Below are 18,138 nucleotides of genomic sequence, written 5' to 3' on the forward strand. Positions count from 1 at the left end.
TCCTGAGACAATCCATTAATTGCCAGTAGCACTTTAAGGAGTAATAGGACCGGGTGAGCCCCTCCAAGAAGGAGTCTTTTTATACCCTTCTGGGGCAAGAGTCTTTCATCTGTTACCCCATTTTCAGGATGGAAACACTGAGGCTTGTAGATACAGGGCAGATCCTGAAATAAAGCCAGATGGTGTGACTGTAACTCCTAGATCTGTAGATCCATTTTTTTTTTTTTTTTCAGATGGAAGCACTGGGATCAAGGGAGGCCTGTAGTAGGAACATGTTCTGTGGCTGTCAGAGGCCTGAAGGCCTGCCTTAAGGCCATCCATGGGGAAGAAACCTGGAACACTGGGTGGGCGGAAGTAGAGTTTTCCAAGCACAAAGGAGGGGGCTGCAGAGCAGTGGTTCTCAACCTTTCCAAAGCTGCGACACTTTAATACAGTTCCTCATGCTATGGAGACTCTCAACTATGAAACTATTTGTGTGGCTACTTCATAACTATAATTTTACTACCGATACTAATTGTAATATAAATATCTGATATGCAGGATAGCTGATATGCAGCTCCCAAAGGGGCTGCAACTCACAGGTTGAAAACCACTGCTCCAGAGGCTGGGAAACCCAGCAGCTTCATCTCTCCTTATTCCCAATTGCTTTCTGTGCCTGGTCAGTCAAAGTCTCCGCTTTGCCTCCTAGGACTTGAGAGCGACTTCCTGGCTGTGCTGAATGACTACCCATCTCCTGACATCAGCCCCCCAATATTCCGGAGAGGGGAGAAACTGCGTGTGATTTCTGAGTGAGTAAAACATATATAATCCCCTAAACATGACAAACCCCATCAGATTTTCAGATAGAGTCAGCTGTTTAGTTCTATGCAGGTGTTGGTCCTACTGTATGGTGAGAAATTTGGTCCCTGCTGTGACCTGCCATTCAAGTACTCCCAGTACCTTACAGCCTCTAGTGGCAGAAGTAGCTTAATATCCAAATATGCAGGATGATTTTATTCACTGGGGCATGCTGGGAAGGAAATGCAGAATCCAAAAACACTGTAGGTGATATCAGTGCTTTTATTCTTGCCATCATCTTTAAGTATGATCCCAAAAATAGCCTACGGTAAAACTAAGGGCTCTGCATCCTTTGATTTAGTCTCAGTGATTGAGACATGCAAATGGATGTTTGGTTATACTTGAGGGAATAAACCACTAGAGGAAGCTTTTGTTTTTGAAACTCTTCAATGGTGCATATCAGCTGAGGAAATGAACTGATGGTCCCCCAAAGGTGTCACTGTCAGTGTGAGAGCAGGTTCCCAGGCAGCTTGCGGTGAGTGATGTCTGTTGGCTGTATAGGCTTTAAAAGCCAAACTTTTGGGCTGGAGAGAGAGAGTTCTATTGGCAAAATGTTTGCCATGTAAGCATGGGGACCTGAGGCCAGCCCTCAGAACCCAAATAAAAAAAAGCTAGGCATGATAGTGCACACCTAAAATCTCAATGCTGAGAAGAAAACATCAGGCTTTGCTGCTGGCCAGCCAGCCTCGCCTATTTACTAACTTCCAAGCTATTGAGAGTCCCTATCTCTAACAACAAGGTTGAGGCCGCCCTGATGGCTCAGCATATAAAGGTGCTTGCTGACCTGCGACCTAAGTTCAACCCCCCAGACCCATGTAAAGGAAAAGGAGAGAAACAACTACACCGAGTTGTCCTCTGATTTCTTCATGCATGTTGTGGCAAGCACATGCCCTATCTCCAAGATCACTCACAAGCACAAATACATACACAGGAACACATACTATAAGCTAAAAATAAAACAAGGTAGAGAGTATCCCTAAAAATGACACTCAAGGTCCACTTCTGGCATTCATGTGCATACATGTGACACCCACAACATACCTGACACACATGCACACACAAGAAGCCTACATTTTCAACTGGCAAAATGCAAGTCTAAGTGGTGATGACAGATCTTGAAAGAGGAATGCCTCTAGTTGCAGTGAGCTAGTTTGATGACCACACATCCTTGGCTTGGCCATTTACCCATGCACATTTCTCTCTCTGCTTTGTCCTGATAGTGAAGGGGGCTGGTGGAAAGCCATTTCTCTCAGCACTGGCCGGGAAAGTTATATTCCGGGGATATGTGTGGCCAGAGTGTACCATGGGTAAGTATACATCTGAATGACATCATTTTGTCATAATGTGTATGGGTGACTCGGGTGATAAAGTGGCTCCAGCACTATATAGCGGAAACAGGGCATCACTTAAATGAATTATTTTACCCCAGCTCGGGGCTAATCCTTTCCACTTTCTGGGACTTGATTCCCCAGAGGTAAAATGAAGCAAGTTGGACATTCTTGCTCAGCCACAGGTAATACTTAGACCTGAGTGCTTCAGTACTGTGTCTGGGAAGCAGCCTTGGTTCAGTGGCTAAAAGTCAGTGTGGGTTCAAATCTTGCCTCTGTCACTTCCAGACCATGAGATTATGGACAAGCTTCTCAGCTCTGCATATCTTCAGTTGATCACTAGAGATCACAGTATAGCATGATGGGGGTAATAATACAGAATCATGCCGCTGGAGTAGAAGTTCCCAGAATGAGGTCGTTGCTGGGCAATACGGGAGCATACTTCTGTAAGCATTAGCTGTGTTCCTGACTACAGGCAGCCACTGGCTGGGGAGCAGTCAGCACACTGGGCTCTTCGCTCCTGCAGCCAGGTAGAGGCCTCAGCCCGGGAGGCTTCAGTGGGCTTTGGCACTACTAAACTAACACTTGCACTTCCCGTTTGCTGTGGAGGAGCCTTGGGAATGTGGCGTAGCCTTGCCAAGCCACAGGCCCCTCCTCTGTGAAACTACAGAGGCCCAACCTCAGCTCAGACATGCATGGCAGAGGGGAAGCAGTAAGCAAACAACCACTATTCTGTTCCTATGGTAAAGAACCTGACAGACTCCCTAGGCTTCCACTGGGAAGAAGACATTCGAGCTCTTGATTCCACCCTTGGTGCTCTTAATCACATGTGCCCACAGTGGGGAGGGTGAACAAAAGTGTCTGTTGCGAGAGTCATGTCCAACAAGACTGGAGTTAGACATTGCTTATAAAACACAGGCTCTGATATGCTTGCTTAACTAACACGTTCCTTCACATTGAAAGAAGTTATAGGGGCAGAGGTGGTGAGAAGCTCTATGAGTCATGTGACCCTGGCCCTATCAGGTAGTCCAGCTAATAGATGTGCTAGCATTTCCCAAAACACAGAAATGAAAGAAAGAAAGCACACTAGAATGGCTAAGGCACTGCTTACCCCCTCAGAACACATAATTTTGCTCTCTCTACTAATAATAACTTAGATAAACTACCCAATCATTCTAGTCCCCATGCTTCTCTTTTGTGCCAGAGAGGAAGTCTTGCCCATTTAGGAGATCTAAGTGAGGGTGTGCCTTCACATAATTAATACAGTAACAGTATACAATATATTAAAAGAATTCATATTCCTACATGGATCATGCTATTGTCTTATTTTTACAGTTCTGTGTAGGACTTTGCAAAGGGCTTGGGTATACAAACTTTTGCCATATACATTAAAACTAATACATCGTGTATCTTCTTGTACCCGGGCATAGCTGGAAAATCTGAAAATAGGGCATAAGGTGGTCATAACAAAGAAAGTGATCTTGATGCTTAGCCCGTGAAATTACTTCTGTACCTGTGTCCTGGAGCCTGAAGCTCAGAGGTGCCCAGCCTGCCTGCTTCAATCCAGCCTGTGTGTGCCTTGTCAAATAATGTAGCCAGCAAGACTGAAGCATTACTGTTCTTCACAGGCTGAGTTAGACCCGGAGATTAACAGCCAGTTAACAGTCCTTTCTCCAAAACACAGCACCTGTTACACGAGGCATATGCTGGCCACCTATTAATAACCCCCCCCCCTTGCAGGAGGCAGGCAGAGCCCAAAATTCAGAGGCCACTGAATTTGGACCCAGGTTTTTCTGGTGCAGAGTGTCCTCCTATGAGCACCCTGTGTGTCACTGTACTGTGGAAGCAGTCCTTGTTGGCCGACTGTGTAGTATAACAGTTATCCATTCTCACCATTAAGTGAAAACAGTGAGAAACATACAAACACCCAACGGCAATTATTCCTAAACATGAAGAGCAACAGCAGGAGAGAGTGCCACTTGCTCAGGAGCAGGACCACACTGTCCACTCTGTCATTCCCAAACCTATACCTAGAATGATGTCCCAAACACCATAAGGGAATATAACAGCACAATGTTGGTAGTGTTGGCTTGGCAGAGTGTCGCACAGACGTGGTTGGCACAGGCCAATGCCACATAGTGTACACACCTGATGTGACAAGATCAGAGCCTGCTCTAGTCAGTGCCGAGAAGCAGGGCACATTTTTAGTCATTGCTTACCTAACATTGGGCACAAACAGCTACTCAGGGCACTTTGAAAGATTGCAGAATTAATGGATGATTTTCCTCCTCAAGTAATTCTGGTAGCTTTCTGGCAATCAGCCTTCCACTTTGTGTTTACTCTTGTGTTAGCCTGTCTTTATTTCTTGTGGCCACTAAAAGCTAACCTCTTCACTCCTAGCTGGCTGTTTGAAGGACTGGGCAGGGACAAGGCTGAGGAACTGCTGCAGCTGCCAGACACAAAGATTGGTTCCTTCATGATCAGAGAGAGTGAAACAAAGAAAGGTGAACCTTTTTATTTTTTAACCCTGTGGCCACACAGCACATTTTGTTCTCACTGCCTTGCTCTGGGTCTGTTCCTCTTCTCCCACGAGCACATAAATAGACCTGGGCTTGAGGTCAGCTCCTTGGTGACCTGAGAGTGGGAGGATAGAGATAAGGCAGGCCACAGTTCCATCACATGATGTGAAAGGCAGGCCTGAGCAGCATCAGGCTGGCCTGTGCTCACCAGCTCTGTCCCTGAGATGCTTACTTCTCTGAGCTCAGTTTGCTTATTTGTGAGACTCAAATGGAGTATACATGGTGTTCTCGATGCGCACAGGCCCTGAACAGCAGTCACTTTTGTCCTAGGGCAAAATGGGGCATCTCAGAGAATAAGGCAAGCAGGTGTGAGAAGATCGTTAGGACTTCCTGTGTCAGTAAAAAGAGAAATGACAAAGCCCTTGTCACCCTTCTCCAAGCAGGGGAGTAATGTCAGCCCTGAACTCCTGGGTGGGTGCCTCCTCTCTTTCAGCCTTCTTTCACCCATGTCAGGGTGTTAGTCTGTGAGAATACTCCTCACCTGGTCTTTATGCTCCCAGGGTTTTAAGACACAGGACCCAAATACTTCACAGTACCCTCTCATGCCCAGCATACTCCTTTTTTTCCAACTTAAGGTACCCTGTGTAAAAAGCTACTTCATAGAAAAATTTATGGTAAAGAATGATTCACCAAGGAAAAGCTCTGGCCATCAGAAGATATTTTGTAGAGTTTGGGGATAGCTTGTACATATCTTATAGACCATCTATGAATTGCTGAACTCATTATTTCTCTTTATTATTATTGTGACACATCTGTTGCAGGGTCCTGAGCCTCCATGTCTCCCTCTATACAATATTCAGGGACAGTTGTTCCCAGGCCTTTACTGGCAGTGCAGACTGAGAGAGGGCAGTACCTTTGTCTCTCAATACCTCCAGGGTGATTCACACTTCCTGAAAGCCAAAGGATCGAGCAGGGGAGGGAGAGACTAAAACATGACTTAAACTCAAGGGTCTTACTTACCACTTTGGGGACACTAAGGCTAAAAGAGATGATGGGACCTGCCAGGGGTTCTCTTTCACCTGAAGGAGAGATTGTATCTTTCATAGATTTCTTAGCGACTGATGCTTGCTAAGAAAAGTTTCCAAGAAAATCTGCTTAAATCAAGGAGCAGGGAGCATGAAGGGTGAAGAACTATGGGCTCCCTTCCCTGACATATAGTGTAGTTTTGACACTGGGGATACAGGAGGTGGAGGGGACAACACTTAAAACATCTCAGCATACACTAGGGAAGGGTGCATGGGCCACTGAGAGGGTATCTTTCCTAATCAAATGCAGGGGATCTCAGAGTTTACCTAAAAAGCGGGGGAGGGGAGGAAAGGCCACCCTCCCTTAGGGCAGATCAAGTCACATGTAGAAGCACTGCAGTGAACCAACCTAAAAGACAGAGTGAGGCAGCCTGTTACCCTTAAGTGGGACCCTATGGCTACCCTGACCCCCATGTCCCGTTTGCAGGTTTCTACTCGCTGTCAGTAAGACACAGGCAGGTGGTGAAGCATTACCGCATCTTCCGCCTACCTAACAACTGGTACTACATCTCGCCAAGGCTCACCTTCCAGTGTCTGGAGGACCTGGTGACTCATTATTCTGGTAAGAAGCCACCAGGGTCACTGGGGCGAGCTCTGTGTACAGCTGCTTGATAGTATTTGCTAGGTGGCCCACACAAGTCCCTGAGAAAAGGTGTTGATTTTCTCCTACCCATGCTGTCATTCTCATGTGCTAGTTCATTGCCTCAGGCTAAACAAGAACACCTGTGCATGCTGCCTGGCTAGCAGAATATCTCCCCTGCGCCAACAAAACACACCAGGGTGCTCTGTGTTCACAGCCACAACCAGATACTCTAGACACTTTGCCTCTCTTTAAGGTGTTTGTCTGTTTAGGGAGTCTCTGCAGCATTGTTCTGATATATGACTCTCCCCTTCTGCTGCTTGTCACAATTTTTTCAACCTTCAAGGCCAACCTCTCCCCACTTCTGTGAGGAAGCCATAGCAGTAGGATGAGCAGCCATTTTCCTTTCCCCATAGCATGCTGCTGTCTTTTTCTCCCTATCACTTTAATCAGCTAATTGTCTTGTCTATCTTTGCCAACAACAAGATGGGGCAAGGCATCTTGAAGAGAAATATGTTCCCTAGGCTGACCATGTTGTAGAGGATCCCCCAGATGCCAGAGCATCGTATGGCTTATGAAAATAAAGTGCTATCAGTAAGCTATGCTGTATTCTGAGAAGCCCCAAATTCCAACCTTCTTGTTAGAATCATGGTCTGTGGGCCAGAAGGGATTAGCAGTTGGCTAGGTTTCCAAAGATAGGCTCTGGCCCTCTGTTCTATGTCCCATGTCTGCTGGGTGACAGTTATGCACCTGGGGCTATGTGACTCTTCCTGTCTCACTTTCTCCCTATGCAAAGAGGATGCTAATTGTTCCTACCTGTCAGGGCACAAATTTGTACAGCTAAAATGTGGAAAGTGTTGAACAGAGACCCTAGCACTCAGCCATGAGCAGTTACAGAATAGCATCTGCTTTCCTTCAGCCCCTTCCTCCTTGTCTCCTCCCCTTGAAGATGCTTGCCCTTGCCCTTACATTCTTTAGGATCCTTGACTTGCATTCTTTAGGATTTGGGGTCTTTAGCTCAAGAAGCAAAGGGCATTGCAAGGAGAAAGGAACCCATAGATGACACCTCTGACCTACGGGAAACAGCAGGTATTGAGCAATAGCTGCTGGGAGAGGCAGGTGTGTGCTGAAGCTAGGTTGTTTGAGGGATGTTGGGTAAGACCTTTACCTTTTGCTCACTAAAGGTGGTGGGCACATCCTCCTGCATGGCATTGCATGACTGCTAAAGACAATGGTCCGTGTTCAGTGTCTAATATAATCCAACGGTTGCAAAATAATTACAAGTATCACTTCTGTGATGGCCTCAAAACTAAGGTCTAGCTGAAAATGAAAGAGGAAGGGTGTCCTGGGCTTCACCTACTTATGCTGAAAGGTTGTTTGTGGTATTTGACTTTTAATAACAAGGAGTGTGCTGACCAGAAGTTTTGCATAGACAATAGCAAATATAAAGCTGATGCCACTCGCTAGAGCTCTCATGACTGGGAGGTCACATACTGCTGGGCTAGGCATACCCACCTCCTCCTGAGCTTCTGCACTACAGGAAGGACATTAAGCTGGTACAGAACGAGTGCCTTCCTGAGAGACACTCCTGATCATCATTTGGGCTGAAGGGCTACAGCCAGAGGCTCACCTTTGCCAAACTGGTGGGGGCCTGGGAACCTGACTGCTTCCTGTATATCATCTGAGATCTCACTGCATGGGATCAAGAACAGAGTTGCTGGGGCCAGAGTGAATTAGATGGTGTATTACAGACAACAGGCAGGGCAAGCTTACTTATTTTCTATTCAAAGCCATGCACTACTCTTGGCATAGGGCACTGGTTCTGAGTCAGTGGGTCAGGAATGTTGCACACATTTTCTTGTTTTGTTCCATATCCCAAGTATAAAACTACTAATGGCATGAAGTTCAGACAGAGCCTCAGTGAGATGAACTGGGTGAGGCCAGCTCAGCCTTTGGCTCATGTCACTGGCTTGTGTGACTTTTTTCACTCCATGTGTGACTGGATCTAAAGCAGAATACGTCCAGAATGCATCTTGCCATGCAGCAGGGCTGAGATGTTTCTAGGCCTGCCTTGTGCCCTCCCTCTTATCTGAGAAACCTATGAACACCTAAGAAACCTAAGAACATCTCTAGCCCCAGCAGGTCACTCACTGTTCCAGATGCGCATCCAGTGAAGCTCTTCCCCAACTTTGGCACCTGTGTCTATGTGGATGACCAAGCATGCTGTCCACTTGGAAACCAGGAGTAGGAGTGGGGTTGGCTACTCTCTAGTAGGCTGTTTGCTTCCTCAGAAAGTTTCCTTTTATTATTGGGCAAGGACACCCAAATAACCACAGATCAGATGAAAAGAGGCCACAAAGGATGTAGATACTCTCTAAAGCCCAAGGATGGGTGGATTGAGGCCAGAATACCTGGCCTCTGCTGGAAATGTACTGTATGTCTGATATCTTAGGCTTCTGACTCTCTCCCGGACTAAACCCCTTGACCTGAGTGAGGAGGCACTGAGTCCTTAGTTCAGAGGTACCTGGGCCAACAGCATCTGCGTTTCACATGACACATGGGCCAGAAAGGCTTGGAACTCACTGGAGTTATATCCTGCTGTTCTGGGAGAGATGAAGCCTGACAGGCTAGATACTGTACATCAGTGGAGGGGAACAATAGTGGGTTTTTATTATATAATATAATAGCACTTTTATTTTGCTTCCACGGTGTGTGCAGGGTCAGAAGGTTTTTTTTAATTCTCTCATTGCTCACTTTCTCTGTCCTGCCTTTTAGCTTTCTCCTCCCTCTTCCTGTATCTTTTATATTGTTTCTGCTTTTTCACCTGTTTTCTCTCTCCTTCTTCGTTCCACTCTCTCAACCTTTCCCTCCTTCGCCCGTTCCTTATGTTTTTCTTGCTTCATTTGTATTACTGCTCCTAACATGGCTAAGTATGCTTTGGGGGTGCCTGCGAAGTAGTACATGGCTCCATGCTCTGACCTAGGCAGGTGTAGTTACAAGAAATTCAGCCTAGTATGGAACTCTGCTCTCAGGTGGGTCTTGGCCTGCTGTTTTCTTATGTCTTCTCCTTCCCTCCCTTCTGCAATTGGGGAGAGCAAGGCTCAGAGATGCTTGCGGTAACTCACCATCAAAGCAAAGCTGTAGCACAAACCCAAGTTTGTTGGACTATGATCCCACATCTGCTTTCTCTCCATGTTAATGTAAGCCTAGAGTTTATATCTTTCAGGACATAGCAACACTGGTAAACCCCCATTAGACCAACACCTTGGCCTCAGTTTCCCCATGACAAATACTAGGGGTCTGTAGTGTAATGGATCTTTGATTTGTTCTCCACACTGTCTATGTCATGCCTGGATCTTTGACTGTTATGTACTTCCATCCTCAGAGGTGGCTGATGGTCTGTGCTGTGTACTCACCACACCCTGCCTGGCACAGAACACACCTGCTCCAACAGCTCATCCATCACCTTGTACCACCCCTGGTTCACACGTCACCTTACGACAGAAGACCTTTGATTGGAAGAGGGTATCCAGGTAGATGTGTGTGTGTGTGTGTGTGTGTGCCCTCCATAAATACATATGGGTACCAGATAGCGGGTGATACTGGCACAAGAAAATTTATAAGCCAGCACTAGGCCCTACTGAAACCCTGTAGACACCATGAGCAAGGGCAGCCTCTGAATTTTGGGAACACAGCCTTGGGTGTCATGTAGCATATAGTGTCTCCAGCTTGGGGGAGCCTCAAACATTTCCCAAGTTCATTCTCAATATGATCACCGCGTTTAAAAATTTTTTTTTAACAGAAGCACTTCACCCGGTTATAATTATTATAATCTATGACAGTAACACACAAATAAATCTGGCATATAATTAATATTTAAAGCCCATTGACAAAGTTTAAACATTCTTCCCAAATCTTAAGATAACTCATTCTCTCTGAGGGAGAAAGGAAAAAAAGTTCTTCTACTAGTTTTTCTATGAATTCCATCAATAGCTATTGAGTTTCCAGGCGTGTGCTTGTGGGCTGTTATCAGTGGGCAGCTCACTAATTGAGCAGGGATCCAGGTATCTCATCAATTAAGTTAAAGCAAATCAGAGATCAGAACTGCCTGAGACATGAATGAAATGATCATTTCTTTTAAATACCATAAAGAATATTCATTAAGATGTATTGTGGAGAGTTTAAGCCACACAAGGAAATGGTGGCTTCCAGAGGATACAGCCCACAAACTCAAAACACGGAACTCAGACCAGCTTTAGTGAGAAACTAACCTCTTCATTTTCTTTCTCTCCTTCCTCTTCCTCCTTTCTTTCTTCCTGCTCTTCTGTTTCCCATTTCTTCCTTTTCATATTCTTTATCCCCATCGCCTACTTTGCTCAACACCCCCTTTTTCTTTTTCTTTCTCTGTCTGTATCTTTCAACACACAGATCACAGGAAGATCCAGAGGGAGCAGAGAACCCACCCAGAGTGGATGAATCCCTTTTCAGCTATGGCCTTCGGGAAAGTATTGCATCCTACCTGTCCCTGACTGGAGATGACACTAGCTCCTTCGACCGGAAGAAGAAGAGTCTCTCTCTGATGTACACTGGGAGCAAACGCAAGAGCTCCTTCTTTGCAGCACCCCAGTACTTTGAAGATTAGTGCCCTGGCTGGTACACAAAAGACAAAGGCTTTGACTGTGACCTGGGGTCTTATGGAAGATGGAGTTCTCTACTCAGTGGTTACCTCATGTCTTCCTATTACCAAAGGAAGTCACACAGAGACTGCCTTTACATACTGATCAGAGGAACTGTTGTCTGATCAGTATTGTGGAGCCACATCACATTTTGATCATGGTGTAATGGGGCAGTGCTTCAAAGAGCTGTGGGTACATGAGTGTGTGTATGCAAGACAGAACAATCTTGCAAAAGAGTGTGGAAACTGACTCCAGCTCTCAGTCCAAATGGCCCCTCTCTGAGACCCCATGGAGAGCATCCACCTGAGAAAGAGCATGGGCAAGATGGCCTTCTTAGGTCTGCAGAGTGACCTCTACCTGAAGCAAAGCTACCTTTAAAGGCTCAGTGAGAACTTTGGGCTATGTCTTCTTTCTTTCTAAGGAACCAGTGACACTAAACACTATCCAGAAGGACTTACAGCTCTGAACCAAGTGGAATCTTCAGCATTCAGGTGGACCAAAGCCATTTGGGCAGGAGTAGATGGTCATATTAAGTCACATGGGAGTATAGGGCAACTGGGAAAGAGAGGAGGAAGCCCTATCGCACAAGCTTCTGGGATAGACAGTCTTGCCTCACCCAGATGCTGGGGTCCTGTGTTGTTTTAGAACCCCTATTTCTCATGCCTAATGGAAGAAGCATGGGTAAAGAACTGTGTTGAGGTCAAACGGGATTAAAAGAACCATGAATAGCATCCTTTAATGCTGGGCTTCCAGTTGGGGCAGACAGACAAGAAGAATAACAAGGTGTATCAGTGAATGTGAAACAAGAGGGACCTTTACAGTTACAATGGGTTGAGGACAAGTGAAGGTTACCCAAGGGGCTCTTGTTCCCATGGATCTACCATGGAATACAAGGACTGTTGGACCGAGTAGATTAGACTGCTTATGGGTTTTGTTTGTTTGTTTGTTTTTCAAGGAAAATGATCAGCTTTAAAGGCTTAATTTATCCTGTATATTTTTCCTAAGAAGGGCTGGCATCTGCATGAATAAGAATGCCCCTTTCTGGGAAAGGGGGGCTGGAGAAGCTGAATGCTGCCATATGTGATTGTGAGTGGTGAGAGAGAACTCACAAGGCACTCAGGAAAGAGAAGCCTCCATCCAGTCTCATACCCATATCTTGTTGGGATGGGAACCGGGATAGCCATGGCTCATTCTCCCTGTTTATCACAAGGATTCTCCATAAGACAAATACAAATACAGGTGGGATTTGTCATCCATTACATGTATTCCACATACCTGGGTTCATCCTGCAGATGGCAAAAGCATATGCATTGACATGACTTTATGTATTGTCAGATCCAGTGTGGTCTCCTAGGTCTCACCCAAAGAGACTGGCCAGTGTGTTAGAAACAGATGTCACACAAGGTCAGTGACTTGTGCTATAAGGCCATAATCTCTGGTTTCTGATATGTGTCTGCTCATTATCTTCTGTGCTATTTTCTGCTGTGGTCAATGTGAATGGAAATTTCAGTAGTACTTGGGGGTACTTCTAAGTGGGAAGCATTACATTTTGCCCAATCATGTATTTATTCCTGATTAAAGTAAAACTAATACTTATTTAACCTTGGATGAGAATGGATTTGATGTAGAGGGATTTCAATCCAGCAACATGGATACTCTGTCTGGAACACAGGCATGCCCTTAGCACACACCTTTCATCCCAAACAATGAATGTAAAGTTAGTTTGTAGAAAAAAACACCCATGTTAGAAAGTGTCTTCTAAATTAGAAGCAGACTGAGTGAAGAATCAGAGAAAGATTGGACAGAATAGGATATGTTCAACTCTCACAAGAAGAGAGAGAAAAAATAGGTGACTTAGGGAAAAGCACTGCAGAGAGGCGGGGAGAGTTTTCCCAGTTTTACTGGGAAAGTTTTATAGAAACAGGTTGATGAGAGAACAAGCTAGACACAGGTGAAGACAGAAGAAACCAGAGAATGAGAAGGAGCCAGAAGATTAGAACAGATTTCTAGCGTTAGTTTGAGGCCAGGCAGTGCAATTTAGTTAGAAGCTGAAAGAAGCTAGTTTGAATCAGTCAGCTTGGAGAAGAGTTGTGAGCCAGAACAGCTGAATTGATCCAGGCAGCCAGAGCTCAGAAAAACAAAAGCAAAAACAAAAACAAAAACAAAAACAAAAACAACAACAACAAAAAAAAACTAGGAAGAGTGAACATATCCATTTCAGAGGATGAAAACATTCTAGGCCTAGATTAGATTGTATGAAGGCTAGAATCTTTAGAATCTTTCAGGACTAGGCTTTGGATGGCAGACAGGCAGTAAGCCTTGGAGATGAGAATTGTGCCAGGTGAATAAAAGATACTTTTATAGACCCATAGGTAAGAAGCATAAAAATGTCTCTCAGGATTTTACAGCTTCTGGTTTTCAATGAAGAGTTTAACTGGAAGGCCAAGCACAAAGGCTAGCAAGAGTTACTATTCTGGCTGGGGTCTCTGTCTCACTTCATATGAGTAAGGATAGAAGGGCTCAAGAGGGAGAGTGGATTTCTCGAAAACAACAAGATAGCTATCTTCACATCATTTGTGGTATTTGAGCTACTCAATCTTCTGAGAATTTCTTTCCACAAATGTTATCTGACACCTGTTCGACTTAACTGCTGAGACTTGTGGCTGTGGAGATCTCTCTCCGATGTCACAGAGCAAGATGCCATTAGTAAAGAGACAGTTTCGGAGGAAGGGGGGCTGGTATGTAGAAAATAGCAGCTTCTATGCAGCCACAACTTTAGGTGGATGCTGAGGCAGGAACAACAGATAGTCGTGCAAAGATTTAGTAAGCTCAGGCAACAGGTCAGCAGGGAAGTCCTGCAAGCTTGAGCAAGTCTGCAGCATAAGGCTCCAAGAGACCAAAGACTCCATGACTGAGCCTGAGCGAAAGCAGCAATAGAAGAGTCATCCAGAGGGAAGAATCTACGGCACCTTAAGAGGCAGAGCTTAGCCTGGCTAAAAGAGGGAGGCAGTTTAGAGAAGGATGTAAGTAGAAAAGTGACAACTGTTCACTAGGTCCTTTGATAAATCAGCTGGATGCTAGATGGAGGGTGACTTCTCAAAATTCCAGCATCACATTTGTTCTAATGGACCACAGCCTAAAAGTAAAGAGGGCACCCAAGAAGGGAGAGATGCTCTGCCCACATTCTACTTGGAAAGGGAGCTGTGGAAGGTGGGTCCTGTCTGGAAGGGGTTCTGTAGAGGAAGGCACAGGTGCATTTATGAGACTTTTTTTTTATCATTAGATTCAGCTGAGCCAGGTGAATGTGTGGAATCTTTTTTTTTTTTTTTTTTTTTTTGTGGAGATAAATGAACACAAGAAAAACTTTTGCTACCTGCTAAAGCAAAAATAATGTCTAAGACGAGAATCGATTACATAACACTTCTTACAGGAAAAGCAGTCCAGGGAGAAGGAGGATGGCTTACAAACTGAAAATGATACTGTCTGTGCAATGTATTAAACAACCATTAGAGATGCATTGGGGGCCACCTTGAAAGACAATGAGAAAAAATTCCATGAATCTACATTCTTAAAAAATTTTTAAATAAAGAGAAAAATTGTGCAGAAATGAAGTGCTTAGAGAACAATGGAATCATCTAGTTTTCAAAATTTTTGAGGTGCAGCTGAAAAATAGCAAGAGGGGACTCTATTGCTTCAAGTACAGTATGTCTCAGAAAACAAAGACTGAGACAGTCTACAAAGCAAATCAAGATAGCTAAGGCTACACAAGGAAAACTTGTCTCCAAAAACAAACAAACAAACAAACAAACAAATGCCACAAGGTAGATTTTACAGAGAAATTTAATATGTAACATGTAATGAGTGGAATGAATATCAAAGCCTTAGCCAACATACTCAAGAAAGAGAATAAACATGAGTCCAGTGAGTCTCCAGGGTGAGATCTGCTGAGGACCTTCAGCACAAGCTGTGAACCAACGTGGTTGTTCCTCCCTCTCCAGCCCTCTGATTTCTCCACCTTTCCACTGCTCAGACTCAGCCCTGATGATGAGGATTAGGCCATTGGAATAGCCGAGAAGCCTCCATTAGAAACCAGCATTCTGTTGTGTAAATGCACCACAATTTCTGCATCCATTCCTCAAATTAGGGATATCTGCGTTGCCTCCACACTCTGGCTATCATGAACAAGGCTGCTACAAACATGTTTGAGCAAATGTCCTTGCTGTATACTTGAGTATATTTTGGTAGCTGGAGCACCATTCTCAATTTTCTGAGAAAGCACCAGATTGATTTCTAAAGTGGTTGCACAAGCCTACATTCCCATCAGCAATGGAGGAGGGTTCTTCCCTCTCCACATCCTCTCCAGCATGTACTTTCACCTGAGTTTCTGATCTTAGCCATTCTGATGGGTGCAAGGTGAAAGATTTGCTTTTCCCTGATGACCAACGATGTTGAGCATTTCTTCAAGTGTTTCTCTGCCACTCGACATTCCTCTATTGAGAATTTTCTGTTCAACTCTGTACCCCACTTTTCAACTGAATTACTTGATTTGTTGCTGTTTAATTTCTTGATTCTTTATGTATTCTGGCTATTGTGGTGCATTTACACAATGGAATAATACTCAGCAATTGAAAACAAGGAAATCATGAAATTTGCAGGCATGGTGGGAACTAGAAAAGATCATCCTGAATGAGGTGAACCAGAAGCAGAAAGACACACATGCTATATCTCACTTATAAGTGGTTATAAGACATATAATATAGGATAAACATACTAAAATCTGTACACCTAAAGAAGCTAAGCAAGAAGGAGGACCCTCGGTTAGATGCTCAATCCTCATTCAGAAAGGCAAATGGGATAGAAATTGGAAGAGGGTGAAAACAAGGAACAAGACAGGAGCCTACCACAGAGGGCCTCTGAAAGACTCTACCCAGAAAAGTATTAAAGAAGATGCTGAGACTCATAGCCAAACTTTGGGCAGAGTGCAGAGAATTTTATGAAAGAAGGGGAAGATGGAGGGGCCTGGAGCTCCACAGGAGAGCAACAGAACTAAAATCTCTGGGCAAAGGGGTCTTTTCTGAGACTGATATCCTAACCAAGGACCATTCATGGAGATAACTTAGAACCCCTGCACAGATATAGCCCATGGCAGCTCAGTCTCCAAATGAGCTTCCTAGTGAGGGGAACAGGGGCTGTCTCTGACATGAACTCAGTGGCTGGCTCTTTGATCACCTCCCCCTGAGGGAGGGGGGACAGCCTTACTAGGCCACAGAGGAAGACAATGCAGCCAGTCCTGATGAGACCTGATAGGCTAGGGTCAGATGGAAGGGGAGAAGGACCTCCCCTATCAGTGGACTGGGGAAGGGGCACAGGAGGAGAAGAGGAAGGAAGGGCAGGATTGGAAGGAGACAAGGAAGGGAGCTACAGCTGGGATACAAAGTGAATAAATTGTAATAAATACTCTGAGTGTAATACAGATACTGTCTTAGTTAGGCATCCTATTGCTGTGAAGAGATACCATGATCACAGCAATTTTTACAAAGAAAAGCATTTAATTGGGACTGGCTCACAGTTCATTTTTTAAATTATCAGCATGGTGGGAAGCATGGCAGCATGCAGGCCATCATGATGCTGGAGAGTTGCTCAGAGTTCTGCATCTGGATCCACAGGCAGCAGACAGAGAGGGTGAGCTACTAGGCCTAAAACCAGCTCCTGAAACCTCAAAATCCTCCTTCAGTGACACATTTTTTTTTCCAATAACGCCACACATATTACAACAATGCCACGCCTCCTAATTCTTTCAAATAATGCCACTCCCAATGAGCCAATGGGGGCCATTTTCATTCAAACTCTAACAGACATCCAGCTTCTCATCTTACAAAGCACTCTGACAAAAATAGAAAAAAGTGGCTGTGTTTTCTGAGCTGCTTTGGTGATGGGTCTCTGTTTCACTCCTTCTGAGACTTTGCTCCAATTGAACAGAAAAAAAAAAAAGCTAGCTATTCATTATCTACAGGCACTGGAGATAATGAATAGAAAAACCTCATAGAAAGCTCAGTGTACCCAGCAGGCAAGACATTTGAACTAATGATAAAGGTATGGGCATTTCTGAATCAGCTTGTTCCTAAACACAATTATTTACCAACAGAAAAATATCATAGAAACTGACATGCCATTCATATGAAGGCCAAACCATTTCAAGTTGAGGGTCCTGACTCATGATTACACAGAGTTCCATGAAAAACTATCTCAAACCCTATGAAAAGATCCAAGGACATACAAATATTGTATCTACAGTTCTGCTGTTAGCCTAAGTCATGGACCAAGACTAGACATCATAATGAAGTAGATTTACCCCTAAAATCAATACATTAAATTCTATGCAGTTATACTCAAATTCCCAGGAGGATTATTAGAAAAAGCCATCAGTAAAGTCATTCTGAAGTCTGTACAGAAATACCTGTGCTCAAGACTGGTCAGGCCAATTTAGAATGAGACCAGCTAGAGGAGAACAGTCCTACCATGTAACAGGCATGAAGCACGGGCAACAGTCTGTGAGACCATGTCACCATCCTCTCACCCTCCTGGGTGCTGGTTGTAGACTACAAGCCAGAGGCGATGCTAAGTGTCAAGAACCTGGTAAGATAATTAAACTCCTGAAAGAATTGATGTATTTATCCATGGTAGAGCAGAGAATCATACCTTTTAGGAAAATAACACTATAAAATCGAGCAGGAAGCTGGAGAGATGGTCCAGCAGTTAAGAGCACTGGCTCTTCTTCCAGAGGACCTAGTATGGATTCCCAGCACTTATACAATGGCTCACAGTTAACTGTAACTCCAGTTCTAGGGAATCCAAGACCCTCTTCTGACCTCTGCAGATACCGGGCACACAGTGGCACAAAGATGTACATAAGCAAAATACCCATAACTGGGAATCTTGTTGCTAGTGAAAACTTTCTCCTACCATGGGAGATGGGGAAGGCTTGGGGCCCCAAGAGATTTCCAGTGATTTAACATATGCTGGCCTCAAACTCACAGAATTCCTCTTGCCTCTGCCTCCTGAGTGCTGAGATTAAAGTTGTGGGCTACTTCCTTTAGATGCTGAGAAAACCCC

General features: G+C 44.7%; 2 protein-coding genes across 3 annotated transcripts in view; one reads left to right on the forward strand and one right to left on the reverse strand.

The window, feature by feature from the left end:
• Sla (Src like adaptor) overlaps positions 1 to 12,626 on the forward strand; it is a 52,930-nt gene extending 40,304 nt beyond the window's left edge. For both annotated transcript variants that reach the window (XM_021658722.2, XM_021658721.2), the window contains 6 exons: positions 689 to 788; positions 2,058 to 2,144; positions 4,566 to 4,669; positions 6,197 to 6,331; positions 9,735 to 9,882; positions 10,778 to 12,626. In XM_021658722.2, the coding sequence (XP_021514397.1) occupies positions 689 to 788; positions 2,058 to 2,144; positions 4,566 to 4,669; positions 6,197 to 6,331; positions 9,735 to 9,882; positions 10,778 to 10,991 (788 nt within the window). In that variant the 3' untranslated portion in view covers positions 10,992 to 12,626. The remainder of the gene's footprint in view (positions 1 to 688; positions 789 to 2,057; positions 2,145 to 4,565; positions 4,670 to 6,196; positions 6,332 to 9,734; positions 9,883 to 10,777) is intronic.
• The window catches only part of Tg (thyroglobulin), a 186,370-nt gene that overhangs the window by 60,162 nt on the left and 108,070 nt on the right, over positions 1 to 18,138 (reverse strand). The window lies entirely within an intron of this gene.

Source organism: Meriones unguiculatus, chromosome 8, assembly GCF_030254825.1.
Source record: "Meriones unguiculatus strain TT.TT164.6M chromosome 8, Bangor_MerUng_6.1, whole genome shotgun sequence".
Classification (NCBI taxonomy): domain Eukaryota; kingdom Metazoa; phylum Chordata; class Mammalia; order Rodentia; family Muridae; genus Meriones; species Meriones unguiculatus.